Consider the following 27,849-nt stretch of genomic DNA (forward strand, 5'->3'; position numbering starts at 1 on the left):
TAGTTTTAAAGGCCAGGTACAGACCAGCATGACAATTTAGAATCCTTGGCATCCCAAACACAATATAGAGAGTCTGCACCCATCCACCAACTCCATCCTATAGGCCTTTGTCGAGTGTTCACAAGAAAGAATAGACACAGGGCTGGGGAGCCAAGAGTCACACACAAGGCACAAGCACAAGCCACTTGCTGAAGTCAGAAGGTAAGATCAGAGCAGTGAGAGAAACCTTCTAAGGAATCTTCACATTGAGTACCAGTCAGCAGTCATCCACGTCTAAGGCAGGAGCAGGAAAACCGAGACAGATCACTCCTAACACGCAGGAGACCTGTTGAAATCCAAGGACAGGGCAGGAGAGTTGAGAGAAATCCTGATGGGACTCATATCTCAATTTCTGCCACAGGGCTGGTTCTGACCCTGCTCAGTCATTTGAAGCCCGTGATGAAGCGCATCATAAAAGCAACAGCAAGAAAAAAACTCAGCTCAATTACAGAGCAGACTAACTCAGATCGCCAAACAAGTTGCTTTACAGAAGAAGGGGTATGTCAATCCCTAGGGATATATTCTTTACCTCAGTCTCTACTTTTCCTTTACAAACAATTTTGGGATTCAATAAAAAATTATAAGACAAACAAAGAAGCAGGAGAATGTCGTCCATGATCAAGAAAGGATGCAGAACCAGAACCAAAGATGACTCGGATGTTCAAATTATCAGACAGGAACTTAAAAAAAAAAAAAACTATATTAGAGGATCTAGTGGTAATGGTGTACAACATGGGAGAAAAGATGAAAGAGAGATGTAAACTATACAAAAAAGAGCCAGGAGAAATGATAGATATGAAAACTAGATAATAAAAATTAAGAATTTCCATAATGAGACAGGATTAAGATGGCAGAATAGAAGGACTGGAGCTCAACTTCTCTCCTAAAAACAACAAAATTCACAACTAAAGGCTGAGCAATCTCCACCCAAATGGACTGGAAACCTTAAAAAAGATACCCTACTACAGAAGAAAAAGAGGAGGCCACATCAAGAGGTAAGAGGGGCGATTTTGTGATATAAACAACCCCATACCTCCTGGGTGGGAAGCTCCACAGACTGAAAACTAACTGGTTCACAGAGACTCATCCACAGGAGTGACAGTTCTCAGCCCCACATCAAACCCTCACATACAGGGATCTGGCTCTGGGAGAAAGAGCCCCTGGAGCATCTGGCATTGAAGGCCAGTGGGGCTTGTGTGCAGGAGCTCCACAGGACTGGGGGAAACAAATTCCCTATTCTTAAAAGGTGCACACGGACTTTCATGTGCACCAGGTCCTGGGGCAGAGCGAGGTCTCCATAGGAATCTGGGTCAAACCTGACTGCAGTTCTTGGAGGACATCCTGGGAAAACAGGGGTGAATGTGGCTTGTTGTGAGGGAAGGACATTGAAGGTAAAGTTCCAGGAATATTCAGCAGCTGCCTTTCTCTGGAGGTGGCCATTTTGGGAAAATCTGGCCCTACCCATCAGTCAGCCTGAGAAGCCCCAGGGCAAACAACAACCCAGGTGGGATCACAACCCCACCCCTCAGTAAACAGGCTGCCTAAAGACCCCTCAGGCACACAGCAGCCTCTAATCCCATCCAGAGACCAAGCCCCACCCACCAGAGGGATTAGAATCAGCTCCACCTACCAGTGGGCAGGCATCAGCCCCTCCCATCAGGAAGCCTACAGCAAGCCCCCATACTGACTTCAGCCACAAGGGGGGCAGACACCAGAGGTACGAGAGGCTACAACTCTATTATCTATAAAAAGGTCACCACACCAAAAACCTATAAAAATGAAAAGACAGAGAACTATAACTCAGATGAGGGAGAAAGGAAAAACCCCAGAAAAACAGCTAAGCAATGAGGAGATTTTTAGCCTCCAGGAAAAAGACTTTAGATTGTTGATGCTGAAGGTGATACAAGACATTGGAGATAAACTGGAGGCAAAGATGGATAACTTACAGGAAACACTGACCAAAGAGATACAAGATATAAAACTTAAACAAGAAGAGATGCAAAATATAATAACTGAAATAAAAAACTCACTAGAAGCAGCTAACAGCAGAATACAGGAGGCAGAAGAACGAATAAGCGAGGTGGAGGACAGATTAGTGGAAATTACGGATGCAGAACAGAAAAGAGAAAAAAGATTGAAAACAATTGAAGAGAGTCTCAAGGAACTCTGGGACAACATGAAACACACCAACATCCGTATTACAGAGGTGCCAGAAGGAGAAGAGAGAGAGAAGGGGACAGAAAAAATATTCCAAGAGATAATAGCTGAAAACTTCCCTCACATGGGAAAGGAACCACTCACTCAAATCCAGGAAGCATAACAAGTACCATATAAAATAAACCCAAGGAGGAATACATCAAGACACATATTAATCAAAATGACCAAAATTAAAGACAAAGAGAAAATCTTGAAAGCAGCTAGGGAAAAGAAACAAGTAACATACAAGGAACCCCAATAAGGTTATCAGCAGATTTTTCAGCAGAAACTCTGCAGGCCAGAAGGGAGTGGCATGATATACTCAACATGATGAAAGGAAAAAACCTCCAACCAAGATGACTCTACCCAGCAAGGCTCTCATTCAGATTTGAAGGAGAAATCAAAACCTTAACAGATAAGCAAAAGTTGAGAGAATTCAGCAATACTAAACCAGCCTTACAACAAATACTAAAGGATATTCTCTAAGCAGAAAAGACAAGACAGCAACAGGAAACAAAAATTCCACAAATGATAAAGCTCACCAGTAAAGGTATATATACAGTAAAGATATGAAATCATCCATGCACAATTATACCACCAAAATCCGAAATCATGAGAAGAGGTGGGTACAAATGCAGGACACTGGGGATGAACTTGCAATTAAGAGAACAACAACTTAAAGCAATCTCATATACATATAGACTCTTACATCATACCAAAAATCTACAATTGATACGCAAACAAGGAATCTCTGGAGAAGAAATATATCTCAGTAAATAAGCGCATAATCCACCATAAACGGGGTCATTTGACATCATTCTTGGAATGTTGAAGTCTCCTCAGATCTGATCCTGATTTCCTCTCCATCAAAGAATTTATGATAATTATAATTAAATAATACAACTGTACAATTAAATAATACAGTTCTACAATTGTATTATTAATAACCATTTCTCTCCATGGTACAATGTAAGGTCTATAATGTCTTGTTTATCACATCACCTAGAATGGTGTAATGCCTATATTGAAGAAACAATAAGATGTAACAAATTGTGAGGACATATTTATATAGTTACACTGTTTTTTAACCAATTTATGCATTTTATATTTTACTTATTTTCAGAGGGTATATTATTTTTGTTATTCTTACCAGTTAAGTTATTCTTTTTATTATGCTATATAAAATATTTAATGGTATATAAGGCTTTCTTTATAAATTTTAGTTGCATAATATAATGATTTTAATATAATGCTAATTTTTAAAGAAAAATTGAAATTTAATAGATAATACTAAATAGCAAGGATGAAAGCCATACAAAATGGGATAAATAAATTTCCTATTTGTCTCAGCATATTTTCCATTCCACTTCTCCAGAGGGAGTCACTTAATCTGTTTCTTAAGATCCATGATATAATAATCTGTGTGGATGTAATTGTGTTTAAATGTATGTATTTTATTCTGTAAAAAATAAAAACAAAATTTCAGAAAAAAATAATAATAAAAAAAGGAAAAAAAAGAATTTCCATAATGCATTTATGAGCAGATAAATTAATTTAGAAACCTATAATAGAAAGATCTGAGGGAGTTCCCCTTGCAGCTCAGTGGGTTTACAAACCCAACTAGTATCCATGAGGATGCAGGTTTGAACCCTGGTCTTGCTCAGTGAGTTAAGGATCCAGTGCTGCATGAGCTGTGGTGTACATTGCAGACATGGCTCAGATTCTGTGTTGCTGTGGCTGTGCCGTAGGCCAGCAGCTGCAGCTACTATTCAGGCCCTAGCCTGAGAATTTCCATATGTTGTAGGTACAGCCCCCTACCCCCAAAAAAAGGAAGAAAAGAAAAGAAAGATCTGAATATTTTCCAATATTTAGAAATCAAACAGTGTACTTCCTAGTAACCCACAGGTTAAAGAAAAGTATTACAGGAGAAACTTTAAAATAGTTCAAACTGAATAACAAAAATATATATATTAACCTAAAGAGAAAAAAAAATACTAATATCAAAATTTGTGGAATGCAGCTGAAGCAGTGCTCCAGGCTTAGACAGAAACTTACAGCTTTAAGTGACTGTGTAAAAAAAGAAGACGGGGTACAATTAATGATGCATGTTTCTACATTAATAAGCTAAGAAAATAAAAAACAAGTAAGTAGAAGAAAGAATATAAAATTAAAAGCAGAATTCAAAGGAAAAGAAGTGAAAAACAATATAAAAACATTAATAAAGTTAAAGTTGTTCTTGGCAAAGATTAAAAAAATGGTTAAAGTTCTAGCAAGATTCATCAGGGAAAAATAAATAGAAAACACTAATTTATCAACATAAAGAATAAAATGGAAAATATAAATATATATGTTACAGTAATAAAAGGGTAATAAGAAGATAGTATGAACATTACAACAATAAATTAGACTTCTTAAATGAAATAGACAGAGTCCTGAAAAATATAATTCACCTATGTTGACCAATCAGGAATTAGAACATCTTAATAGCCCTACGGCCTCTGAAAGTAGTTAAATTCATAATTGCAAAACTTTCCACAAAGAAAACTTCAGGCCCAGATGACTTTCCTAGTAAATTCTATTAAACATTTAAATAAGCAATCTTACACAAACTTTTGCAGAAAAGAGAGAAAATGGAATCATTTCCCAATTATTTTATGGAGTCCGCATAACCATGATACTAAATTTAGACACATATAGGAGAAAATAAAGTTACACCAGTATATACCATGAACCTAGACATAAAAATCCTTAACAAATTAACAGCAACTACCATCTTGCAATATATAAAAAAACTACAATACTTCATAAACAAGTGTGATTTGTCCTAGGAATGCAAAATAAGCTTAACACAAGAAAAGTCAATATAATTCAGTACATTAACAGATTAAAGAAGAAAAATTAATATATAAAAGCTTCAATATATGTTTAAAAAAAAAACCTAACAAAGTTCAATACCCATTTGTGATAAATACTCTCAGAAGCTAGGAACAGGAAGAACTTCCCCAATCTGATAAAAAGTATCTTAAAAAACACAGCTAACATTTTATTTAATAGTAAAATACTGAAGCCCTCCCCCCAAATCAGGGACAAGACAAAGAAATTTCCTCTCACCACTTCAACTGAACACTGTAATATAAACATATAACTAGTGCATCAAGGCAAGAAAAACAAAAGGCATTCAGATTCAAAGAATTAACTCCCTTTATTTGTAAATGGCATAATTATGTTGGTAGAAAATTCTAAGGAATCTACAAAAACAGCCGTGGGACAACTGAAAACAAATTACCAAGACTGTGGGATATGAGATCAGTATATAAAAATGAACTAGAGTTCTATACATTACCAATGAGTAGCTGAAAAATGAAATAAAAAGAAAAAACATTTACAATGAACCAAAAAATCAGAAAAAAAAACCCAGAAATAAATCCAAAGATAGACTGTAATATTGTACTGAAAGTTCTAAAATATTTCTGAGAAACCAAAGATGACAAGTAATAGAGAGGATATATTAATGAATTAGAGGACTCAATATTGTTAAATGTCCAGACTGCTAAAATGGATATATATTCAACACAGTCAAAATTAAAATGCTAGCGGGATTTTTTTTTAGTAGAAATTTACAAGCTGATTTTAAATTTCTATTTCTATATTTAAGCAGAATATAGAAATACAAATATTCTTTGCAAAATAAATTTGAAAAGAAGAATAAAATTAGAGAACTTAACTTTACGTGACTTTAAAACTGACTATAAACCTACAGTAATCAAGACTGAGGTATTAGTAAAGGATAAATATATCAAACAGAATAGAGTCTAGAAATAGACCCATCTTGCCAAGACAATCCAACAGAGAGAAGAAAATCTTTTCAGGCAATGATGAACAACTGGACAGCCACACCAAGGGAAAAACGTAACTTCCTATATCACACCATACACAAAAATCATATGTCTAAAGGTAAAGGCAAACTATAAATCTTATAGAAGAAAACACTAACCATAAAACAAAATTTTGATAAATTACATTCCACCAAAACAAAAATCTTCTCATCAAATATTACCATTAAGAAACTGAGCTGACAAGTGATAGTCTAGGAGAAAACATATATAATATATGCACAAGATCAAGAATATATTTAATTTTTAAAAGAGACGTCACAAAAGACAATTATACAAATGGCTAAAATCACATTAAACACAGTGGTTCTCAATGAGATAGGGAGATTTCCAAGTTTTTACAACCAGGAAACATTCTTAGCTGGTACTAGCATCTAGCATGCTGCTAAACATCATACAATCAACAGGAGAGCCCCACGTAAAGAATTATCCTGCCCCAAATGTCAGTGGTGGCAAAACTGAAAAACCCTTAACAGATTAATTGAAAGAGAGTAATAGCATCAAATGTTGGTGAAGATGTAGAGCAACTAGAACTCTGATACATTACTAGAGAGTATGAAAAATGGTTCATTCATTTTGTTTGATGTTTGACAGATGTTTCCACATTAAGTGCAGAGGGCTTCTTCTTGTCGAAAGAATGCCAACATGGCTACAAGGCCCTGCCCACATGATCTAGACCTACCTCTCCAGCCTCATATCCACGTTAAATAAGGCACAAGGATGAAGAAATTTTTCAAAAGTCTACTTGATTTTACTGACAGAAATCTTAAACATTTTGAGACAAAAGAAACTTTAACATCATTTAGCTCAACTACTACCTAAAGCAGGGATAATAACATTTAAACAGTGTCTCTCACAATAAATAGTAAGCTATGACAAAATCTCATAGATTTGATAAAAACTAGAGAAAGAACTGATGTTATATAAGTAATACTCTTCCACTTTTTTCATAAACTGAGTTAACCAGACACCATTATAGTTACTGACATTGCTTAAGAAATCTCAGAATATAGATTGAAAAAAATTAATATGATAGTTGGGAAAGATATTATCTATTTATAAATATCACAACTCATTTCACAAAAGAATGGAGTCGAGTGGAAAAGAGTGTTTGACCTAAATCAGTATTTTTCAATAAAAATACAATGCAAACTATAAATGCAAGCCACATATGCAACATTAAAATAAAAAGCAGATGAAATCAATTTTGATAATACTTATTGTATTTGTAAAAATATGGAAATAATATATATAAAATAAGCAAAATGTAATATATTCTGAAATATATATCCAAAATAACATGTCCAGAATATTATCATTTCAATATTGAATCAACATAAAAATTTTTGATTATTATATATTATTTTTTGGTACTAAGTCTTCAAATTCCAATGTGTGTTTTCACTAACAGTGCATCTCATTCTGGACTAGCCAAGTTTCAAGTGCGTTAATAGCCACTGTTAGCTAGGGTCTATGGGATTCTAATGTTGACTATTACATGGCACATTTCAAGGAATTTTACAAAGATTATTTCATTTAATCCTTCTTGAGGAACATACAGGAGAAAATAACTTGTCCAATTTCTCAAGGAAGTTAGTGGTGGAATCAGGATGACTCAATCAGCATGACTCAGATCTGGTCCAAACCATCATGCTAGCCCATCTCAAATCAACTTTTTTTCTTTCACTGAAAGTTTCAACTAATCAAACTGATACTCTGATCAATCTTTTTTTTTTTTTTTTTTTTTCTTTTTAGAGCACACTTAGTGGCATATGGAAAATTCCCAGGCTAGGGGTCAAATTAGAGTTGCAGAGGCCGGCCTACACTACAGCCACAGCAATGCCAGATCTGAGCAGCATCTTTGACCTACACCACTGCTCACAACGACGGATCCTTAACCCACTGTGCAAGGCCAGGGATTGAAAGGGCATCCTCATGAATACTAGTCGGATTGCTTACCGCTGAGCCACAACAGGAACTCCCTCTGATTCCTGCTTTGGTATCATTTATTCATTTTATGGAAACCTAAATTTCTGGTCACCTAAAAAAACGGATCCCCTGGCCCCCAATGATTTAGAATCTGAAAGAAAACGACTTACCATTAATATGAGTTTTTGATACTTTTGTTTTAGGTCTGACACACTTGCAGATGGGTCTGCCCCTAGAATGCTGTACCAATCCTTTCTTGGTATCTGCTCAAATGCCATCATCCATCCAACAAGAAATGAGCCTTCTCAGATCAGCTGAATAGAAAAATTGATGACAATTCATTACGATTTGCGTGTATCTAAGAAATAACAAGGAACCGTTTTTCTAAGTTCTTCCATATTTGAGTAAATCATGATTACAGTGCAAACCTGAAGAAGCGTATCTTTTCATTTTAAAACGTGCTAAGAATTCCATGGGTAAGTATACAGATAAGTGTGGAAAACCTATTAGATGTTTCATGATTTACGCTTACATCTTAAATTAATGAATATACAAAAGCAAAAAAAAAAACAGAGAAAGAAAAAAAAATTCGATAATGATCCGGAGCAGTGGATGACTGCTAGCATGACTGCTAGTATTTCTGCTAGTTTCTTGGTAAAAGCGACACACAGTAAGTGCTCAGCAAACACACTAGAGTTTAATTAATGTTTACAAAATGAGTAAATATTTCTTAAAAGCAAAACAAAACACCAAAGAATTAACATGAATCTGGGAGCATTCCCTCCTAATTTTTCCAGTTCACCTCTTTTCTTCCAGATTACCTTAAAAGAATAACAGGTGAAATAGCTCGTCAGCAGCGGCAGGTAGAGAGCAACAGTCTCTCGGGCAGAGGAGACGCGCTCAGACCACGCAAAGAGCGCCTGAAGCTGTTCACTGAAGGATACCGCAGCCCTCCAGCCTCCCGAAACACAGCCCGCCAGAAGCCCCAGAATCAGGCAACCTCTTCCCGCAGCAATGAGTTCAACGAGACATCCGGGTTTCCTAAAACTGGGACTCGGAAATCCTCGGCCTCCACAGGTCAGCACCCTACCCTGGATTCGCCTGTTAGCAAACTTACCAAACTTAGCAGAGCCATTAAAGCCCACTGCTACGGCTGTCTCTCTAACCACGGAACCGGCTTCTGCTTCCGCCGGAAGTCACTGCCCCGACGTGATCACGTTTCTAGTCGAGCCGCCCAGGCTGAGGCTCCGATCGGAAGCGCAGCTCCGCCCTCCGGACGCGGTCGCTATGGTAACCCAAAGGCATTTTCCAGGGCGTTTGTCATCAGTAAGTGCCCGAGCTGTGGAAAAAAGCATCCTTCTTTTTCTAACTTACTCCTGTCCTGGCTTCCCGACTGTCGCTTCTCTCCTCTTCCTCAGAGAGCACCCCCCGCCACCAGGCTTTCGCCGCCTTCCCCAAAGCTTCCTCCGCTTACCCTACCCAGCGCTGCTCCCAGTCCTTTTGTGGTTGGCGAACGTAGTACCGTGGCTGGGGATGGGATGGGGTGGGGGTGGGGATGCTGGGGTGGGGGGTGGGGATGAAGAGAACGCTGAGGAGCTCTGACTCCCTTTTGTCCCCACACGTGCCTTCTAATGTTCTCATTCCAAAATGAAGGGAGCTAAAACCTATGCTGAGTAACGTTTTTCTTATTCAGTTTCAGTATTTTTTTTCTTCTGGAAAAGATGTTCAACGTAATTATTATTGTTTTTTTGGATCTTAGCAACCGACTTAAAAAATGAGAAATTTTAAAAGTCCTTTTACACTCAGCAAGTCTACCTATTCCCAGGGCAGCTATGCTATCTTTAAAGCTTACGGAAAAAGCAGAATAATACTCTCTCTTTGAGGCAGTTGCTGGGCACTCCAGTGGGCACTGTTAAGTTTTTTGGTTGCTGTTGTTAGTTTTTACTTCTCTCTTGGTTCATTCGTTCTGTTGTTACCTTTTATTATCAAATCTCTGTTCCGCTTACCTAGTATTGACCAACCTTGTTTGCATTGTGCCTGGAGGTGAAAAAAATGCATTTTATTGCTTGGCAGCATGATATAATTTTCACTTGGAGATGTTGAGGTAGTTTTGTTACTGCTTAGATTTGCTTTCCTTTATCTTTTTTACCTTTCTTCTACCAAATCTCATTTTGAGAAGCTGCAAAGACAAACCCTAAGCACATAAATAAGATATTTTGATATGGTCAGTTATTGAATGATATTATAAACTATAAAAGAAAAACTGAGTGATATAGGAAAGTGTAAAAATCTCAAGGGAAAAGTTTAAATTAGGTTCTCCATTGGGTTTTAAACATAGGATATTTAAAAGCAGACAGCGTTAAACTAAATCAGAGAATCTGGTGTTCAGTCCTGGTTCCAACATAACTTCTTTGTGGCCCTAAGGATACCTAAAATGACAGAATTGTTATTCTGAAAACCTTCTTATACAGTGCTATCAGAATGGTACCTCTTGAATTCTTCTAGCCCTTAAACTTCCCTTTTCCACTGCAGGTTCCTTCTTCGTTGTATTCAGGTCATCTAATTTTTACAGCAAGAGCACCTTATTTTGATTTATAATTCTATTAAGGCATCACGTTATGTCTTTTATTCCCTTTTTTGAACAGAATTCTAAAAACCTAATCAGAGTAACTTAGTTTTCTCAATTTACTTTTTTAATACTTGTATTTTTTATTTATTTGGATTAGAGAGAATTACAACTTTTTTTTTGTCCCCAGAAGATCCCAAGTGTTTTGTCACTTCATATCAACATACTTTGGTTTGCATCCCAAAGCATATTTTTGCAACTTTTTCTTTCCTCTCCATCATATCATTATTCCACCAAAATGATCAATAATTCATTGATGTTGTTCAATATCTAGTCCTTATTATATTTCCATAGTTGTCTCAGAAATGTCTTTTTATGGTTAGTTTGCTTGAATCAGGATCCAAAGTCTACACATTTCATTTTGTTTTTCTGTCTCTTAAATATCTTTTGAACTATAGCAGTTCCAATTCTCCACTACTATGGTTTTGTTTTTCCCTGCCATTAGATTATTGAAACACAGATCAGCTGTCTTACAACCTCAATGTATCTGTTTATTTATATTAGAATAAACTTCTTTAAACATTTTTTACATGAATACTTTCTCATTAACTTTCCTTCATTTTTTTTTTCAGATTCTAGGGCAGTACAGTCCAATAGAAATACTATGTAAGCCACAAATGCAAACCACGTGTGATTTTAAATTTCCCATTGCCACGTTAGGAAGTAAAAAGAGACAGATGAAATGAATTTTAATAATATATTTATTTAACCCAGTATGATTATTTCAAAATGTAATTGATATAAAATAATTAAAGAGATATTTTACATTCTTTTTTCATACTGAGTCTTCAAAAGCTGGTGTGTATTTTACCTGTACAGCCCACTTCAATTTGGACTAGCCACATTTCAAGTACTCACTAGCTCTGTCTAACTGGTGACTATTGAACAGAGCAGGTCTATAGGATAAAGTCCTCCCTCCTTAACCTGGTGTTCAATTACCTCCCCAATATGATCCTGGTTTTCCAGCCTCATCACCTATTCATACATGAAACTTTTAAACAATTGAATATTTTGTTACTTAATCCATAATTTTGTTCAGATGGTTCCTTTTGCATGCAACACCATAGCTTTTTCTTCCTCCTATCTGTTTTATTCCTCCTTTAAGACCTGTTTTCTTCCATCAAGCCTTCTATGACAACCCATCCTTAGAAATCACTTCCTCCTCTGGACTTTCATAGCAGTCCTGGGTTTACTCCCCATTTGTACTCATAGGGTATTATTACACTTTAGATATATGTTCTAATATAAACTGTAAGATAAACTCTCTGAGGGCAGAAACACCTCTTAGAGAAACTAAGCACCAGCTTTATGGCTATGTTCTCTGGAGTTCTAATGATATATTCTAATGATGTGTCCATAATAGGTTTCTTTCTATTTTATTTTAAGGAGGTAATTTATCCATTTTGTAGCAGAAATGTGTACTGTGTTAACATAATGGTTAAGAGCATGAACTCTGGAGTCAGACTGCATAGATTTGTATCCAGGTTCTGTCTTGTGCTGGTTATATGAACACTTTAATCTCTGTGTCTTGGTTTCTTATTCTGTAAAATGGAGAAAATAATAGTATCTCCTTCATAGGTTTGTTGTGAAGATTAAATGAGATAGTGGTGTCTGAAAGTAGTAAATACTCAGTAAAGATTAGCTATTATTGTTGTTATTAATAATGAAATATTTGTTGCTCAGTTTTGATGTATTAGAACATTAAGAATTCATAACAGTATTTTAGGAATTTCTAAACAGAGCAAAAGAAAGCCACATACTATTAAATTGGAAAAATAAGACCAAACCCAAATGTTTGTTGAACTGTAGTTTGCCAGGTAAATTAAAAGGATGGGCTAAAACCTCTTATTTCCTGTGACATCAGCATCTACATAAGCAAAGTAGGCATACGTTAAATATTTGATTTCAAGATGCTTCATCAGATGTTATATCTAGAGTTAGATATGGGTGTAGATAGAGATAGAGATATATAGATATTGCAGAGGTTTGAGACTCTTGGTTGTAATGATAGCAAAAAAATCACATTCTTATTCAATTTATCACTTTAGTACTTGCCTGCTCATAAACTTACTAATGTCCACCACACATTAATAAATTCTTACCTTAAGTTCATATTAGTAAATTGTGCTTCTTATTGATGGATATTTGCAGTATATACAGTATATACTTCTGCTGATTATTTCTTATCTCAGGATTACATTTACTTGGCTCTTTTCACTGGTTTCATCACAAACTCTTCTTTAATTTCCTTGATCTTACCTATCTCTGAATTTTTAGGGTTTTTGGCTGTTCATACCAGTGAACTAAGCTGTATTTGTTTTTAAGTACCACAGAGCATTATGGTTATGTTCTGAAATTAGATGATTGCCCCAGAGCAACTTAGAATCTCTTAGCTAGTGATAAGATTAAAAAAAAAGTAACATAGTACAAATACAGCCTTCATTCACTTATTCATTCTGTCCACAAATGTTTACTGTCTACTAGTTGTCCCAGCCTCTGTTACAAGAGACACAAGACAGAGTTGGCTATAGCCATCTCAAAATCATAAAGGTTATCTGTATAGCCAGACAAGCAACTGAGATAACTGTGTTAAGTGCTGTGCCAGAGGAAATAAGGTGCTGCGACCTTTGATAACTTATATTTATGCAAGTAGAATAAGGCAGATTACTCAAATGATTAAAATCCTTGAATCAGAATGAGGCTATTCCAGGAAGATGTGTGGAAGTGTTCTATTTTAAATAATGCTTTTGACAGGGGAGAGGAATGGCTAGAGAAACTTCCTTGTTTCCTTTTTTTGGCCTGTTATCGTAAAGCTTTAAACAGTATTGAGAATTAGCTGTAATGAACAATCCTACTATGTCTTTTAGAAGTGATTCTTCATTTTTGCATATATTCCCTCTGCTGGTCTATTTATTCTCCTTTTGTCTTTCACAGTAATCATCAGTGACCATTCATTGAGTTTAAGCAAGGCAGTGCACTAAGCAGGGGAGACAAAGAGGTAAGTACTTTTCAGTGTTAACCACACCTTTTGCTGTGTTTTTTCTTGTGTGTTTAACTTCAGTTGTGTCTATGTTCTTTCAAGCTTGTTTCAGACTTAAAGGTCTTTCTCTCTTCTTTATTGAAGTATAGTTGATTTACAGTGTTGTGTTAGTGTCATGTGTACAGCAAAGTGATTCATTTTATACATATCCATTCTCTTTTCAGATTCCTTTCCTATAAGTCATTATAGAACATTGAGTAGAGTTCCCCATACTGTACAGTAGGTCCTTGTTGGTTATCTATTTTATATATAGTAATGTGTATATGTTAATCCCAAAGTCCTAATTTATCCTTCCCCTCTTTCCTCTTCAGCAACCATAAGTTTGTAATCTATGCCTGTGGGTCTGTTTCTGTTGTATATATAAGTTTATTTGTATCTCTTTATTTTATATTCCACATAGAAGCAATATTATATTTGGCTCTCTCTGTCTCATCTACTTCACTTAGTATGTTAATCCCTAGGTCCATCCATGTTGCTGCAAATGGCATTATTTCATTCTTTTTTTTTTTGTCTTTTGTTGTTGTTGTTGCTGTTGCTATTTCTTGGGCCGCTCCTGCGGCATATGGAGGTTCCCAGGCTAGGGGTCTAATTGGAGCTGTAGCCACCGGCCTACGCCAGAGTCACAGCAACGCGGGATCCGAGCCGCATCTGCAACCTACACCACAGCTCATGGCAACGCCGGATTGTTAACCCACTGAGCAAGGGCAGGGACCGAACCCGCAACCTCATGGTTCCTATTCGGATTCGTTAACCACTGCGCCACGACGGGAACTCCCATTCTTTTTTTTATAGCTGAGTGATATTCCACTGTCCGTTGATGGACATTTTGGTTGCTTCTGTGCCTTGGTTATTGTGAATAGTGCTGCTATGAACACTGGGGTGCATGTACCTTTTCAAATTATGATTTTTTTTCCAGATATATGCCTCAGAGTGGGATTGCTGGATCATATGGTAGTTCTGTTTTTAGTTTTTTTTAGGGAACCTCCATACTCTTCTCCACAGTGACTGTACGAATTTATATTCCCACCAACTGTGTAGGGAGGGTTCCTTTTTCTCCATACCTTATATAGCATTGTTTGTAGACTTTTTGATGATGGTCATTCTGACCAGTGTGAGGTGATACATCATTGTTGCTTGATTTGTATTTTGCTAATTAGCAATATTGAGCATCTTTTCATATGCCTTTTGGCCATCTGTGTACCTCCTTTGGAGAAATGCCTGTTTAGATCATTTGCCCATTTTCTTATTGGTTGTTTATTTTATTTTTTTAATATTGAGCTGTATGAGTTGTTTGTAGACTTTGGAGATTAACCCTTTATCAGTCACATCATTTGCAAATATTTGCTCCCATTCTATAGGTTTTGTTTTGTATAGGTTTGGTTTTCTTAGCTATGCAAAAGTTTTTAAGTTTAATTATTTGCCATTTGCTTATTTTCGTTTTTATTTCCATCACTTTAGGAGATGGATCTGAAAAGATATTGCTGTGATTTATGTCAAAGAGTGTTCTGCTTGTATTTTCCTCTAGGAGTTTTATGGTATCTGACTTTACATTTAGGTCTTTAGTTCATTTTGAGTTTATTTTTGTGTATGGTATTAGAGAATGTTCTAATTTCATTATTTTATATGTAGCTGTCCAGTTTTCTCAGCACCACTCATTGAAGAGACTGTCTTTTCTCCACTTTATATACTTGTCTCCGTTGTCATAGATTAATTGACCATAGTCTTTGCAAATCTTTATCTTACCTGGAATTTTTATTCATATCTTCCTTGCTTCTTCACATCTGATATTTAATATTCAATGAACCTATTAAAGATACTATATATAATCCATCTTGTTTCTCTTTAATAATCATAATAAATAACCAACTTCTTATATCCCCATTCACTTTTTATGCATTTATCTTTGTCTGATGACCACTCACCCTGGCTTTTTCGGTAAAGTTTCCATTTATTTTGAAATTTGAAATTTTGCAATGATCTCTTCAAAATTTGCAGTGATGGATATATATGCTCTGTTTTTAAAAGATTCCTCTCTTCTCCATTTTTGTTTTTTAAACTGAATTTTTAAAGTTTATTTTATTTTTGTCATGTAATTGACTCACAGAAGAAAGGTTAATTTGAATGATCAAAGGGTGTTAATTTGTGGGTAAAAATGTGTTAAACAGTTGATACAAAGTCTGTTTAAGTCAATTAGAGAGTATAATGAAGATGTTTCTAGAGTGTTATGGAACCTTTTGAAGTCAGCTTGGAATTCACTCCTGTGTACCAACTATGGCACCTGGCTAAACATGCCACTGCACTTAGGTTTTTAAATTGGGGCATATTCCAATAGATCTGAATAGATCTACGTACTTAAGAGAAGTTTGATTTTATTAAAATTCGTATGTTTTGCTATAAGAAATACATTCATGATTTAATTGATCGTGAGCAAAATGAAAAACATAATTGGTAACACTGTTATGTTTGTTACTCTCATATTTTTTTCTAAAATAAAATGCAACTGAACTCCATCAACACAACATTTCCAGTTTTTTTTTAAAATTAGATTAGTGTCATTATCAATGATTTTTTTTTTAACTTAATACCTCATATAAGAAAGATAGCATTAGTCAAGACATGCAAGATTTGGTGTGCTCATTTAAAGAAATGATTTTTTTCCACTCCAAAACTATTTGAAATAATATTATGAAACATTTTAGTGTTGGTTAATATCTTTAACTTTTTCAAAATAATGTTATTATGCAGAGTTTAGTGTTATTATCTTAATTTCAATAGGTGAATATAATTTTTGTGTAATGATAACATCATTTAAGATGAGTGAAACAGTCAACAGTTCAAATCCACAGTGATATGAGGGTAAAAATCAAATTTTAAAATATGCTCTTCCCTTAGCATCAGGGTTACTATGGCAGTATTTTTTATGACTGTGTCAGTTTTCTAGTAATAAACATATTTAGCATTTCAGCTTCTTGCAACCATTCAGTTTAATTATTTAGAGACAGATGAAAAACAATTCTTACATGCTAAAGGGATTTCTACAATGATGGATTAGATGCCAAAATAATGAAACCACACAGCTTAAAAAGTATACTGAAGAATAGATGTTTTCTGATTAATTTCCACAAAAATACCATATTTTAAAAATATTTTAAGCAATCCATAGTATTACTTTTTAACCTACTCTGGAAGCACCATGAATATAGTCTTTTGTAGCTCATTAGCAATTTCTTTAATGAGTTTTTTTGTGTGATAGATAGTTAAAGTAACAGACAAATGACAGATTGTTTGCCTTTAATGATTTCCCTGTTTCAAGCCCATTACAAAGCAATTAGAAATCTGACAGCATTTTCACTCTGCATTACTGATCATCTAAAGTGATGAGGAATGAGAGGTGATGAATATTAATTGTATATTTTCATATGATTATCATAAATTATTACCTTGTCTGATGTGCTGCAGGTGAAAAGGGAGCATTAGAGAAAGACAGTCAGATATATTAATTTGAAAGACTGTATAACTTTTTTAATCTTTATAGTGTAAATCCCGATCTGCGGTGTTAGTCTGTATGAATATTAAATTAATTATTTTTAGTTTCTACCTATATTTGGGGTAACTTAAATGACTTCCCTTATTTCAGTACAAGAGAAATACGTATATATATATATATATATTCAAGTTCCAAATTTTAAAAATCTAATTTAGAAAGTTAATTTTGTTGATGTAGATATATATGATATTCAGATATGTCATTGCAGAGGAAGATGTACTTAGAAATGTCTTATATTAGTTATAGGTTAAAGTAAGATAATCCTATAAAAGAAGAACTAAGTGAAGAAAGTGTTACCAGATATAAAAGATTTTTCTGTGAACTTGGTAGCAGTTCTTTTTGTCTTAGTCCACTATATATCCTGTTTCCCCAGCTTCTTGTTTCAAATAGATGAGGCTAAGCCTGTCATCAGGATTCAAGTGCTATTGTTACTTGGTTCCCAGCCTTGCAAGTGTTGCAAAGGTTGGTCAGGAAACTAGATAATAGACTTCTCTACAGGGAGAATTGGCAAGCTTAAAGCATTTGAAATGATTAGAAATGTATTTGGATCAATTTTACCAAAGTCTGTTAGTTTATATTTGGATATCTCTCTAATTATAGGTATTAGCTGGTAATCAATACTTAATTGAGTTGAATTTCACTACACTAATTAGGCCATGCCTTGCTTCACTACTGTCTTTGGACCTTTTTGCTGTGGATTGTTCTGTGGCATACCATCTCTCAGAAAAGCATGCCATCCTGGATCTATCTTTATTTATGAAGTCATAATCAGTCTTGTAATATGATTATAAATCAATAAAAATGGATTTTTTGCATGTTTCTTAAAAAAATCATTTTCCTTCTTTTATATTCAATTATATATATATATTAAAACTAAAACTACCAGGCCTTCACAAATGAGCTTTTTGTATCCTGTTAAGTTGAGGAGAGCCATCTGATATTCATATTTCCTCAGGGAAAAGTCAGATATAACGATAAAAGTAAATTTTCAATAAAAAGGGTCAAGCCCCTAGTGTTTAGTAACCTAATTTAAAAATATTTTTACTTTTTTTACTGGCTAAGCTTTACAATTACATATTTTTTATGTCCAATACCCTCCCAAGATTTTGTTTCACAAAGACCTCCTTCATCTACAGAGCAGGTCCAACTAACACATTTTACAAAATCAGAATGGTGATGCCTGGTGCCCTCAATGCCTTGCTGCTATACTCTTTATATTGTCTTAGTCCACACTTTTAGTTGATCCTTTGTATAGCACAACCCCCCTCCCCCATTTGCATTTCTAACATATTACCAACCAACATAGTTACTTGACTTATGGCTAAAGTTCCCACTTTTTCCTTTAGAGGAATTGGTTTGGAAATCTTATGTATTTTTGCTGTGACAGAGGATAGCTGCCCGTACCTGAGTTCCTAGAAATCTGGGCTCTCCAACAATGGCACTGTTAGCAAACCAACAGCTGAGGAAACAAACACTCCTAAATTGTAAATTCTAAATAGCTGCATCTTCTCTGGTAACAAGGAGTCTTAGAGCACATTCTACCATGTCTAAAATTTCTTTCTGAGACAATGCAGGATGCAGAACTAAATACAAAAATGAGGACTTTTATAATTAACAAGCACTTTCACACATTATGTATTTTCTCATTTATATAACAATTCTATAAAATAGATTGGGCAGATACTATTGTTGTATAGATAAGGAAATAAGACTGGGAAGGGACAGAGGCAAGATTCAAACTCAAGAAAGCTGACTCCACATTTTTTGAATTTTCCGTCACACTAAAGCTCTTCTATTTATGTGGCTAAAATTTTAGAGACAGAACTTTACAGTTCGCCCATTGTATCATTTTTCCCAGCCTTTTTCTCCCATTGTATCATTTTTCCCAGCCTTTTCTCCCATTGTATCATTTTTCCCAGCCTTTTTTTTTTTTTTTAGAGAAATTGAACCTAATAAAGTTTAGGATTTACCTAAGATCTGACCCCAAATTAATGTCAGAACTCTAGAACTTCTTGGTCTAGTTTCAGGAGTCTTTCCATTAGAATACACTGCCTTCATGTCTCCAAATCCACAGTTCTGTTTTCTTTATTCTATTTTTTTCTCAGTTATTAAACTAAGTAAATTATTGATGATAGTCTTGGTTTGGTAAATATAAATATTCTACCTTTGTTTTTACTATTTTTTAGTTATAAAGTTAAAGTTGTATTTTATAAAACTTAATGTAGGCAACTCCATTCTGAAATACCCTAGAGTAAGAGTGGAAGAAAAGATGTGACTGCCTTGTGTTGAAAGACTGGAAGGGAGAAAAATTAGAAGCATTAATTGCCCTCATTTCCTCCTTGATTCCCTGGTACAAGCAATGCCCTCTCTAGCTTGGAAACATCTCCAGTTGATTGTTTCTACAGCAGTTAGGCTAAGAAAGATAGTTAAGATAGAACAAACAATTCAGTAACACATTTTTTTTCTTTCTAAGGTATATAAATTATTATTTTAATTAGTACAGAAGTTTGGGAAATGGGCATGTTAATTATATAATGAGGACTGACACTTATCCTGGTCCTTTAAGCTACTCAGTTCAACATAGCATTGACTTTTGTCTGATTCTCCAGTACAGACCAAGGTTTGACTTCCTTCCCAGCTAGAACCTCTTTCCTCCATAGTTGTGCTTCTAACATCCTTGTGTACTTGGACAGTTGTTGTCATAGCACAGAGACTTCTGTCCTTGAAAACCGGGTTCATCTCTTGACTCCATACAGTTGATCTCCTCTACAGTGTCTTCCTTTTCTAAACAAATAAGAGCTATTCTTCACACTCTTCAAGATTTGAGTGTTCTTATTTATATTTAAACACCTCTCTGTTACATGTCATTCGCTGTAGTCATAGAAGATCATTCGCCAAGCATCCCTCATTTCCCTCTCAAAATTTCTACCTAAAATGGGTTTATGGGAGTTCCTGTTATGGCTCAGCAGTAATGAACCTGACTAGTATCCATGAGGATGTGGGTTTAATCCCTGGTCTTGCTCAGTAGGTTAAGGATCTGGGGTTGCCGTGAGCTCTGGTGTAGATTGCAGATGCAGCTCAAATCCCGTGTTGCTTTTGCTGTGGTATAGGCCAGCAGCTGCAGGTCTGATTCAGCTCCTAGCCTGGGAACCTCCATATGCCACCGATGCAGCCCTAAAAAACAAAAAATAAATAATAGAAAATACAGTGCATTTATATCTTGTACTACTATAGCAGCACTTAATTGAAGCAAGTCATTTAAGATCCCTAGGGAAGGTCATTAAGTTGGAAAGTAAACTAAATTGGAAAGAAAACTAAGGAAAGACTTTCTTTTTAATTTTAGAGATCCCAAAGACTTGATACAATGGAGCTAAAACATAAAGGAGACCAAGATTCCTGACTAGTTATTAGTAAAGACATTGATTCAGTTCTGAATCAAGCCCTCAGAAGAGAGATTTGTCAACATCCATTGGCTTAGCACTGAAGACAGTGTTTAGATTATTTTCTTCCTAAATCATTTTCTCCTATACTGAATTGGGGAATAGAATAAAAAGGCTTGCAACACTAAAATAGATTACACTGTTCACTTCTTACTTGATAATCTGACCTGTCATTCTATCAGAAAAAGATACTAAGTTCATCTGGCATATTTGGCTTTTCAGATACTGTGTTGGTTGTTTTCCAATATCTTATGCCCTTCTAGGTGTTACTAATTGATTGTTTAATTTGTTATTGCATGTTTCTAGGTTAAACTAAGCTGTCTAATTACCAAAATCATTTCCCCTTGTTTTAAAGATGGGCATGTTTTCCCTTTTCCAGTCTCCAGGGACATTTTCCCATCGCTTTAAAATGTTGAAAGCAGAGGGAAATATTTAAAAGGATTGAGGGGGAAGAAGAAGAAAAAGATATTCTTTCTTCCTTTTGCAGTATTCACATTATCTATGTAACTTATTTTTTGTGATAGTCATAAATATTCGACTAATATTTTAATTCATACTTTGGACTTCTTAAAGTTAATTTACTATCTTCTCCAGGGGAAAAAAACCCTGATTTATCTTTGATAAAAGTAAACAGGATCATGCATATGCATGATGAAGAAGTTCCTCTTGCAGGCTAGTTGAGTTAATCCTTAACCATTACAGTGTATAGTTTCTCTCTCAGAGAGTTAGCACAAGCTGAGTCCTAGAGCTCACTGTTTTATCACCTCATATTTGGCACCCTGCCTAGGAGGTGTTCTTTAAAAATTTTTATATTCTCTAGGAGAATGTTACGTAATAGTTGTTAATGAAGCAAATTGGAAGTACAAATTTATGCAATCAGATTTGAAGGATTTGTTTCCCCAAAATAGTTGAGCAACTTTCCTGTTGTGTTTTGGTTAACTTACCATACCTTTCAGTAGATTTCAAACTTCACATCATGGCTTATAGAACCACTTCTTTCTCCAGCCCTAGTAAATGTATGCTAAGCCCTCTTAAGCTGGAAGTGTAAAATTCAGAACACTCTATCAATACACTTCTGTCTTCTAGGATACCTATAAACCAGAGACTGTATTTTAATAAAGGGAGAAGAGAAAGGAAAAATCTCCTTAAACTCCAACTGAGCACACTACCAAGAAGATTTTCAGATCATTTATTCAAGTAGTAGCTCATGGGTTATCATATTAACTTTTGTGGCTCCTTTGTGATCAACAGGGCTTTCAGTTTTCCATGGTCAAGTGCTCCATTTAATATATGTGAATAATAAACTCATGCAAAGTAGAAGGGAATTTCATGCTTGGGAGGAAAAGAAGTTTATGCAATTTTACCTTTACCTAGAGAACTGACAGTTAAAATAATATGGAATGAAAGGAGTTTTTTTCCTGTCTTCATTTTGGAAAACTGATTTTAAAATCTCAAGATTTCCCATATAGCATTTAAAAACTTTTTTGAGCCTGCTACATTGCTACCTGATAATCTTTTATTCCTAAAGACTTAGGTGTTACTCTCTCTAAAAGAGGGACTAAAGCAAGGGTTGAGTAATTTTTACCTGTAAGATATGCATATTTATGAAAAAAAGTGTATATATTTGAAGAATTGCATGTACTTTTATGCTCCTATTTACTTGTTACTATGGCAACTACCACACTGCCTAGTATTTATGTTGTCTAAGATTCAGAGTGCCTTTCAGAAAAATAAATATGCCAGAACCATGTATTGTATTTACTTTGGTATTTAGAAAAATATTTATTCTAATGCATATTTTTTTAAGAAAATAGCAATAAATAATGTAAACTTCAACCTGGCTTAAATGGTACCTTTTCCTGTAGTATGTTTTTAAAATCAAAATAATTACATTTTTCCTTTTCCTTGTTTTAAAAATTAGATTGAAGAACAGAAATAATGAATTTTCAAAACTCAGGAGTCAATCTTGAAAGTTAGTCTCTTAACTTTTTCCTTATTTTTATGACAATATTTTGATTCGTAACAAATTTCTGAAAATATAAAACATGAACATTTACACAAAATACTTAATGCTAGCTACATAAATCTGGAAATGTAGAAAGTTGGCATTTCTGATTGCAGATGGTTTTTTAATATCCATGAATAAAAGATTTATATTTTGTATTTGAAGTGAAAGGCATGGTTGCTATTATTTTTCTTACTTTAATTATTTAAATTGTTTTCTGACATGTGTGATACATAAATATAATTTCTTAATGCTAAACATCAGAATGGAAATTAGGAAGCATGAAATCAGACATGTTTCATGTCACGTATTACCTGTTAAGAAAAACTGCAATATAACATTTAAGTACAACAGAATAGTGAGCATATTGTCTCTGATACTTGTAAACAGGATGGATCTGCAGTTTCACAGTTTATGTTGACAGTATCTTTGTGGGAAATGTAATTATCAAATGAATTATAACATGTCCTAGTATTAAGATTATTAATAGTAATTTTAATTGCCTTTTTCAAGATAATTGGGTATGTTCTCATAAGTATATGGGAAAGGGGGCATTGGGCTAATTAGATATTTTGAACTCAGTTATCTTTAAAATTTCTGGAAGTTTAACATATCTTGTATTTCAGGAATTTCTTCTATTAATTAAACAGTTTTCTAAGTAGAATTAAAATAATTTATAGTTCATAAAATCTCACTGATTATCCCTTGATATTCATCCTTAAGGAGTGATATGATAAAAGCCTTAAAGAATGGTCATTTAAAAAATTTATTTATTTTTTATTTGAAGATGATTTACAATATTATAATAGTTTTAAGTATACATCATAGTGATTCAAAATTTTTATGGATTATACTCCATTTAAAGTTATTATAAAATATTGGTTATATTTCCTGTGCTATGCAATATATCCTTATAGTTTATTTAACTTATACATAGTGGTTTATACCTCTTAATTCCCCATCTCTATCTTTCCTTGACTTTTAAAATTTCTCATTATAAGCTTAAATAGTTGGAAAAGATGTAATTTCTGATATACTATGAATGTTGACATTTTAGAATAAAACCATTACATCAGTCTTTTAAACATATCCAATAAAATATAAATTCCACATGGATTTTAAGAAATATTTTGTTATGAACACTTTCAAACACAAAAGGAAAAATAGTAAAACAGACTCCTATATACTCTTTACTCAAAATCAACAGCCATCAACTTTTGCCATTCTAATTTATATTCTCTTTCACTTTTCTTCCTGGTGTATTTTAAAGCAAACCTCAATCACATTTTACTTAAAAATAGTTTGGTTTGTATCCCTAACAGATGTATTTATCATAATAACACCATTTATTCATACTCAATAAAGTAATTTCCTCCATATCAATAATTCCCAGTTTGTGTTCAGATATCCCCCATTGTCCAAAAGAATGTATGTCTTACTTAAGTTGGTCTGTTCAAATCAGGATTTAAGCCAGGTTTATGTGGAGTTGCTGTGTGGGTCAGTAGGGTAAGGATCAGGCAGTGTCACTGCTTGGCTCTGGTTACTGTTGTGGTGCTGGTTGGACCTCTGGCTCAGGAATTTCCACATGCCACAGGCAAGGCCAAAACAAACAAATAATAAAACCAAAAAACCCCAACAGGTGTATGCATTGCATTTTGTTGATACAATTCTTGTCTCTTTTCATATGTAACATTTGTTGCTCCTCTTTATTCTCTGTGTGATGTCATTTAACATGTTTTTTTTTTCTTTCTTTCTTTCCTTCTTTCTTTCTTTGAGCCATAGGTACAGCATATGGAAGTTCCCAGACTAGCGGTTAAATAGAGCTACAGCTGCCAGCCTACTCCAGAGCCACCTCAATGCCAGATCAGAGCCTCATCTGTGACCTACACCATAGTTCACAGCAATGCTGGATCCTTAACCCACTAAGAGAGGACAGGGATTGAACCCACTTCCTCATGGATACTAGTTGAGTTCATTACTGCTGAGCCATGATGGGAACTCCTACAGTCAGGTTCTTAACCCACCATGCCACAGCAGAAACTCATGACAATTTTATTGTAGTATTATTAGGTACTTGTGGATTTTTGTATGTTTAATATTTCAATATTTTACTTTTTTTATGTTCAGAGTTCCTTACCTTTTGCCAGTGGAATTCCCTTCAAGTTGGTTCCTGTGTCCTTTTGACATGCCCCACTTGTCTTTGATAGCTTCCTTGTTTTCAGGCATGACATGATGTGACATGTTTATGGAACATATTGGCCCTAGGCCTGAATACTGTAGGGATTTTAAAACATTAAAAATATTAACAAGCTCTTCTTCAGTAGTTGAAAATTTTACATTCTTCGTTTTCTCCTTAAACTTATATTTCTACTCCATTTCTTTCTTTCTTTTTAATTGAAATATAGTTGATTTACATATTATGTTAGTTTCAGGTATATAGCAAAGTATATTCTTTTAAAAATTCTTTTCCATTATAGGTTATTGCAAGATACTGAATATAATTACCTGTGCTACACAGTAAATCCTTGTTTATCTCTGCATTCCATTTCTTATCTTTTATGCTTGAAAGTCTTTTATTGGCTACTCTAACATACAACAGCAACAAAATTTTTAAATGTCCTGTGACTATGAGGTTGTGAGTATTGGAAAAGTCCCCAGGATTGCATTTTTCATTATAATTATTTTTAGCATACAATTACTCAAAGCAGCATGAATATATTGACATTTTAATTTTTTTTAAATATAAAAGTAAAATTTATTGGAAGTATATAAGTAATGATATAGATTAGTGGAGAGCACTTAAAATTTCTTCATTAAAGGAATCTTGGTTTCAGGCCCTGAAATGGGCATAAAAGGAATGCCTTTTTTATTTTTGTAAAAGAGCAGAATGGAGACTTTCCAAGGGCAAATTGTAATTGGGACAGGCAGTTTCTTGGGCAGATGCCTTTTAGGAAAGCGTATATATGAAAAACAAGGATCTGGAAATTGATTTGCTTAAAACTAATTTATTTGCATGCCCCCTGGGAAGTCTTCATGTACTGTTTGTTACTTGAGGATGATCAAGCTTCTCCTCTTTAATAGCTGACATTTGGTACCTCCTGTGTGCTTAAGCACATCAACTTTATGAAGTGGCTACTATTCTTTTTTTAAAATTAAAGTATAGTTGATTTAAAGTGGTGTGTCAATTTCTGCTCTACAGCATAGCGATCCAGCCATGTGTGTGTGTATATATGTGTTTTTCTCATTCTTCCATCATGTTCTACCCTGAGATTGGACATAGTTCCCTGTGCTGTACAGTAGCACCCATTGCTTATCCATTCCAAATGTAATTGTTTCCATCTACCAACCCCCAAATCCCTGGACATCCCACTTCTTCCCCTGCCCCGCCCCAGAGGCTACTATTCATGTCCACCTCTTACAGATTATTGAACTGATGAACAAAGAGGTTATGTGACTTGTCCAAAGTGTCATGGTAAGTGGGCAGCAGGCATGTAAACCCAGACACTCTGGCTTCAGTGACCAGGCTCATAACCACTGTGAGCTTAAATATGTTTTTAAAAAAACAGTGGAAGAGCCGATCTAGGAATATGAGAGGAGAACTCATATTCATGTATAATTGTTAATGGATGGGAAGCAAAGAAAAATAGTGGTTTTGCATTGTGTCAGTGAATAAACTCTGCATGTTTTAATAAAACATAAGGCAGTACCTTTTTCTGTACTCTGTACTCTGCTAAAATACGATAGTATTTAGTGGCAGTCAAATTAAAATTAACACATTCTTATTTCTTTAATTTCTAATTAACAGTTTGTTCTCATTTAATTAGTAAAGTGCCATAATGTTATCTGAAAACCAATTGTATTCTTCATACTCCTTTTAACCTGTTAATACATTCTACTTTTAGTGAGGATGACACTTTTTATAGTGAGGTTACAGAAGAAATATTACACTTAATAATGGTAGTGATTTCACACTTATATAACTCATTCCACCTAAAGGTATCCAGAAAGTTTTTACATGGAAAAAAAAAAAAAACTAACCATTACTAAAATGATTACCTCTTTTGGTGAAGATTGGGATTGTAATCATAAGTAAAAAGTAAAGGTATTTCTGTATTTCAAGGGAGGTTCCCAGGCTAGGGGTCAAATTGGAGCTGTAGCTGCCCGCCTGCACCACAGCCACAGCAATGCCAGATCCAAGGCGAGTCTGAGACCTATACCACAGCTCATGGCAATGCCGGATCCCCGACCCACTAAGCAAGGCCAGGGATGAAACGAACCCGCATCCTCATGGATACTAGTCAGATTCATTTTTACTGTGCCACAGTGGGAACTCTATATTGTTTTGGTCTTAAGAAATTTTAGGTTGTCTGTGTGCATTACTTGAGATTTCCATTTTTTTATGATTTTAATTTTTTCCATTATACTCAATTTACAGTGTTCTGTCAATTTCTACTGCATAGCAAAGTGACTCAGTCATACATATATACATTCTTTTTCTCATATTATCTTCCATCATGTTCCATCACAAGTGACTAGATATAGTTCCCTATGCTATACATTGGGATCTCATTGCTTATCCACGCCAAATGAGATAGTTTGCCTCTATTAACCCCAATCTCTCAGTCCACCCCACTCTCTCCCCCTCCCCCTTGGCAACCACAAGTCTGTTCTCCAAGTCCATGAATTTCTTTTCTGTGGAAAGGCTCATCTGTGCTCTATATTAGATTCCAGACATAAGTGATATCATATAGTATATGTCTTCCTCTTTCTGATTTACTTCACTTAGTATGAAAATCTCTAGTTCCATGTTCTTTTATATGGCTGAGTGGTATTCCATTGTGTATATATACCACAGCTTCTTAATCGATTCATCTGTCTATGGACATTTAGGTTGTTTCCATGTCTTGGTTGTTGTGAATGTGCTGCAGTGAACATACGGGTGAAGGTATCTTTTCAATGAAAGTTTTGTCTGGGTATATGCCCAAGAGTGGGATTGCTGGGTCATGTGGTAATTCTGTGTTTAGTTTTCTGAGGCACCTCCATACTGTTTTCCAAAGTGGTTGTACCTTTTACATTCCCACCAACAGTGTAGGAGGGTTCCCTTTTCTCCACACCCTCTCAGCATTTGTTATTT

At 34.8% G+C, this 27,849-nt stretch overlaps 1 protein-coding gene and 1 long non-coding RNA gene across 3 annotated transcripts in view; one reads left to right on the forward strand and one right to left on the reverse strand.

Moving 5' to 3' along the window:
• DNAJC24 (DnaJ heat shock protein family (Hsp40) member C24) overlaps positions 1-9,244 on the reverse strand; it is a 61,480-nt gene extending 52,236 nt beyond the window's left edge. Inside the window, exons 1-2 of one of the 2 annotated variants that reach the window (XM_047776087.1) lie at positions 9,175-9,244; positions 8,228-8,371 (exon numbers count right to left, since the gene is read on the reverse strand). In XM_047776087.1, the coding sequence (XP_047632043.1) occupies positions 8,228-8,338 (111 nt within the window). In that variant the 5' untranslated portion in view covers positions 8,339-8,371; positions 9,175-9,244. Of the gene's footprint in view, positions 1-8,227; positions 8,372-8,878 lie in introns of both variants that reach the window. The other variant, XM_047776088.1, reaches the window with a different exon arrangement.
• A 64-nt stretch (positions 9,245-9,308) lies between these two features.
• Positions 9,309-22,683, forward strand: LOC125124105 (uncharacterized). Its single transcript, XR_007134250.1, has 3 exons — positions 9,309-9,383; positions 13,618-13,681; positions 22,632-22,683. It is a non-coding gene; the product is annotated as an uncharacterized LOC125124105 (long non-coding RNA).
• The last annotated feature ends 5,166 nt before the right edge of the window (positions 22,684-27,849 follow it).

Source organism: Phacochoerus africanus, chromosome 4 (assembly GCF_016906955.1).
Source record: "Phacochoerus africanus isolate WHEZ1 chromosome 4, ROS_Pafr_v1, whole genome shotgun sequence".
NCBI classification, from domain to species: Eukaryota; Metazoa; Chordata; class Mammalia; order Artiodactyla; family Suidae; genus Phacochoerus; species Phacochoerus africanus.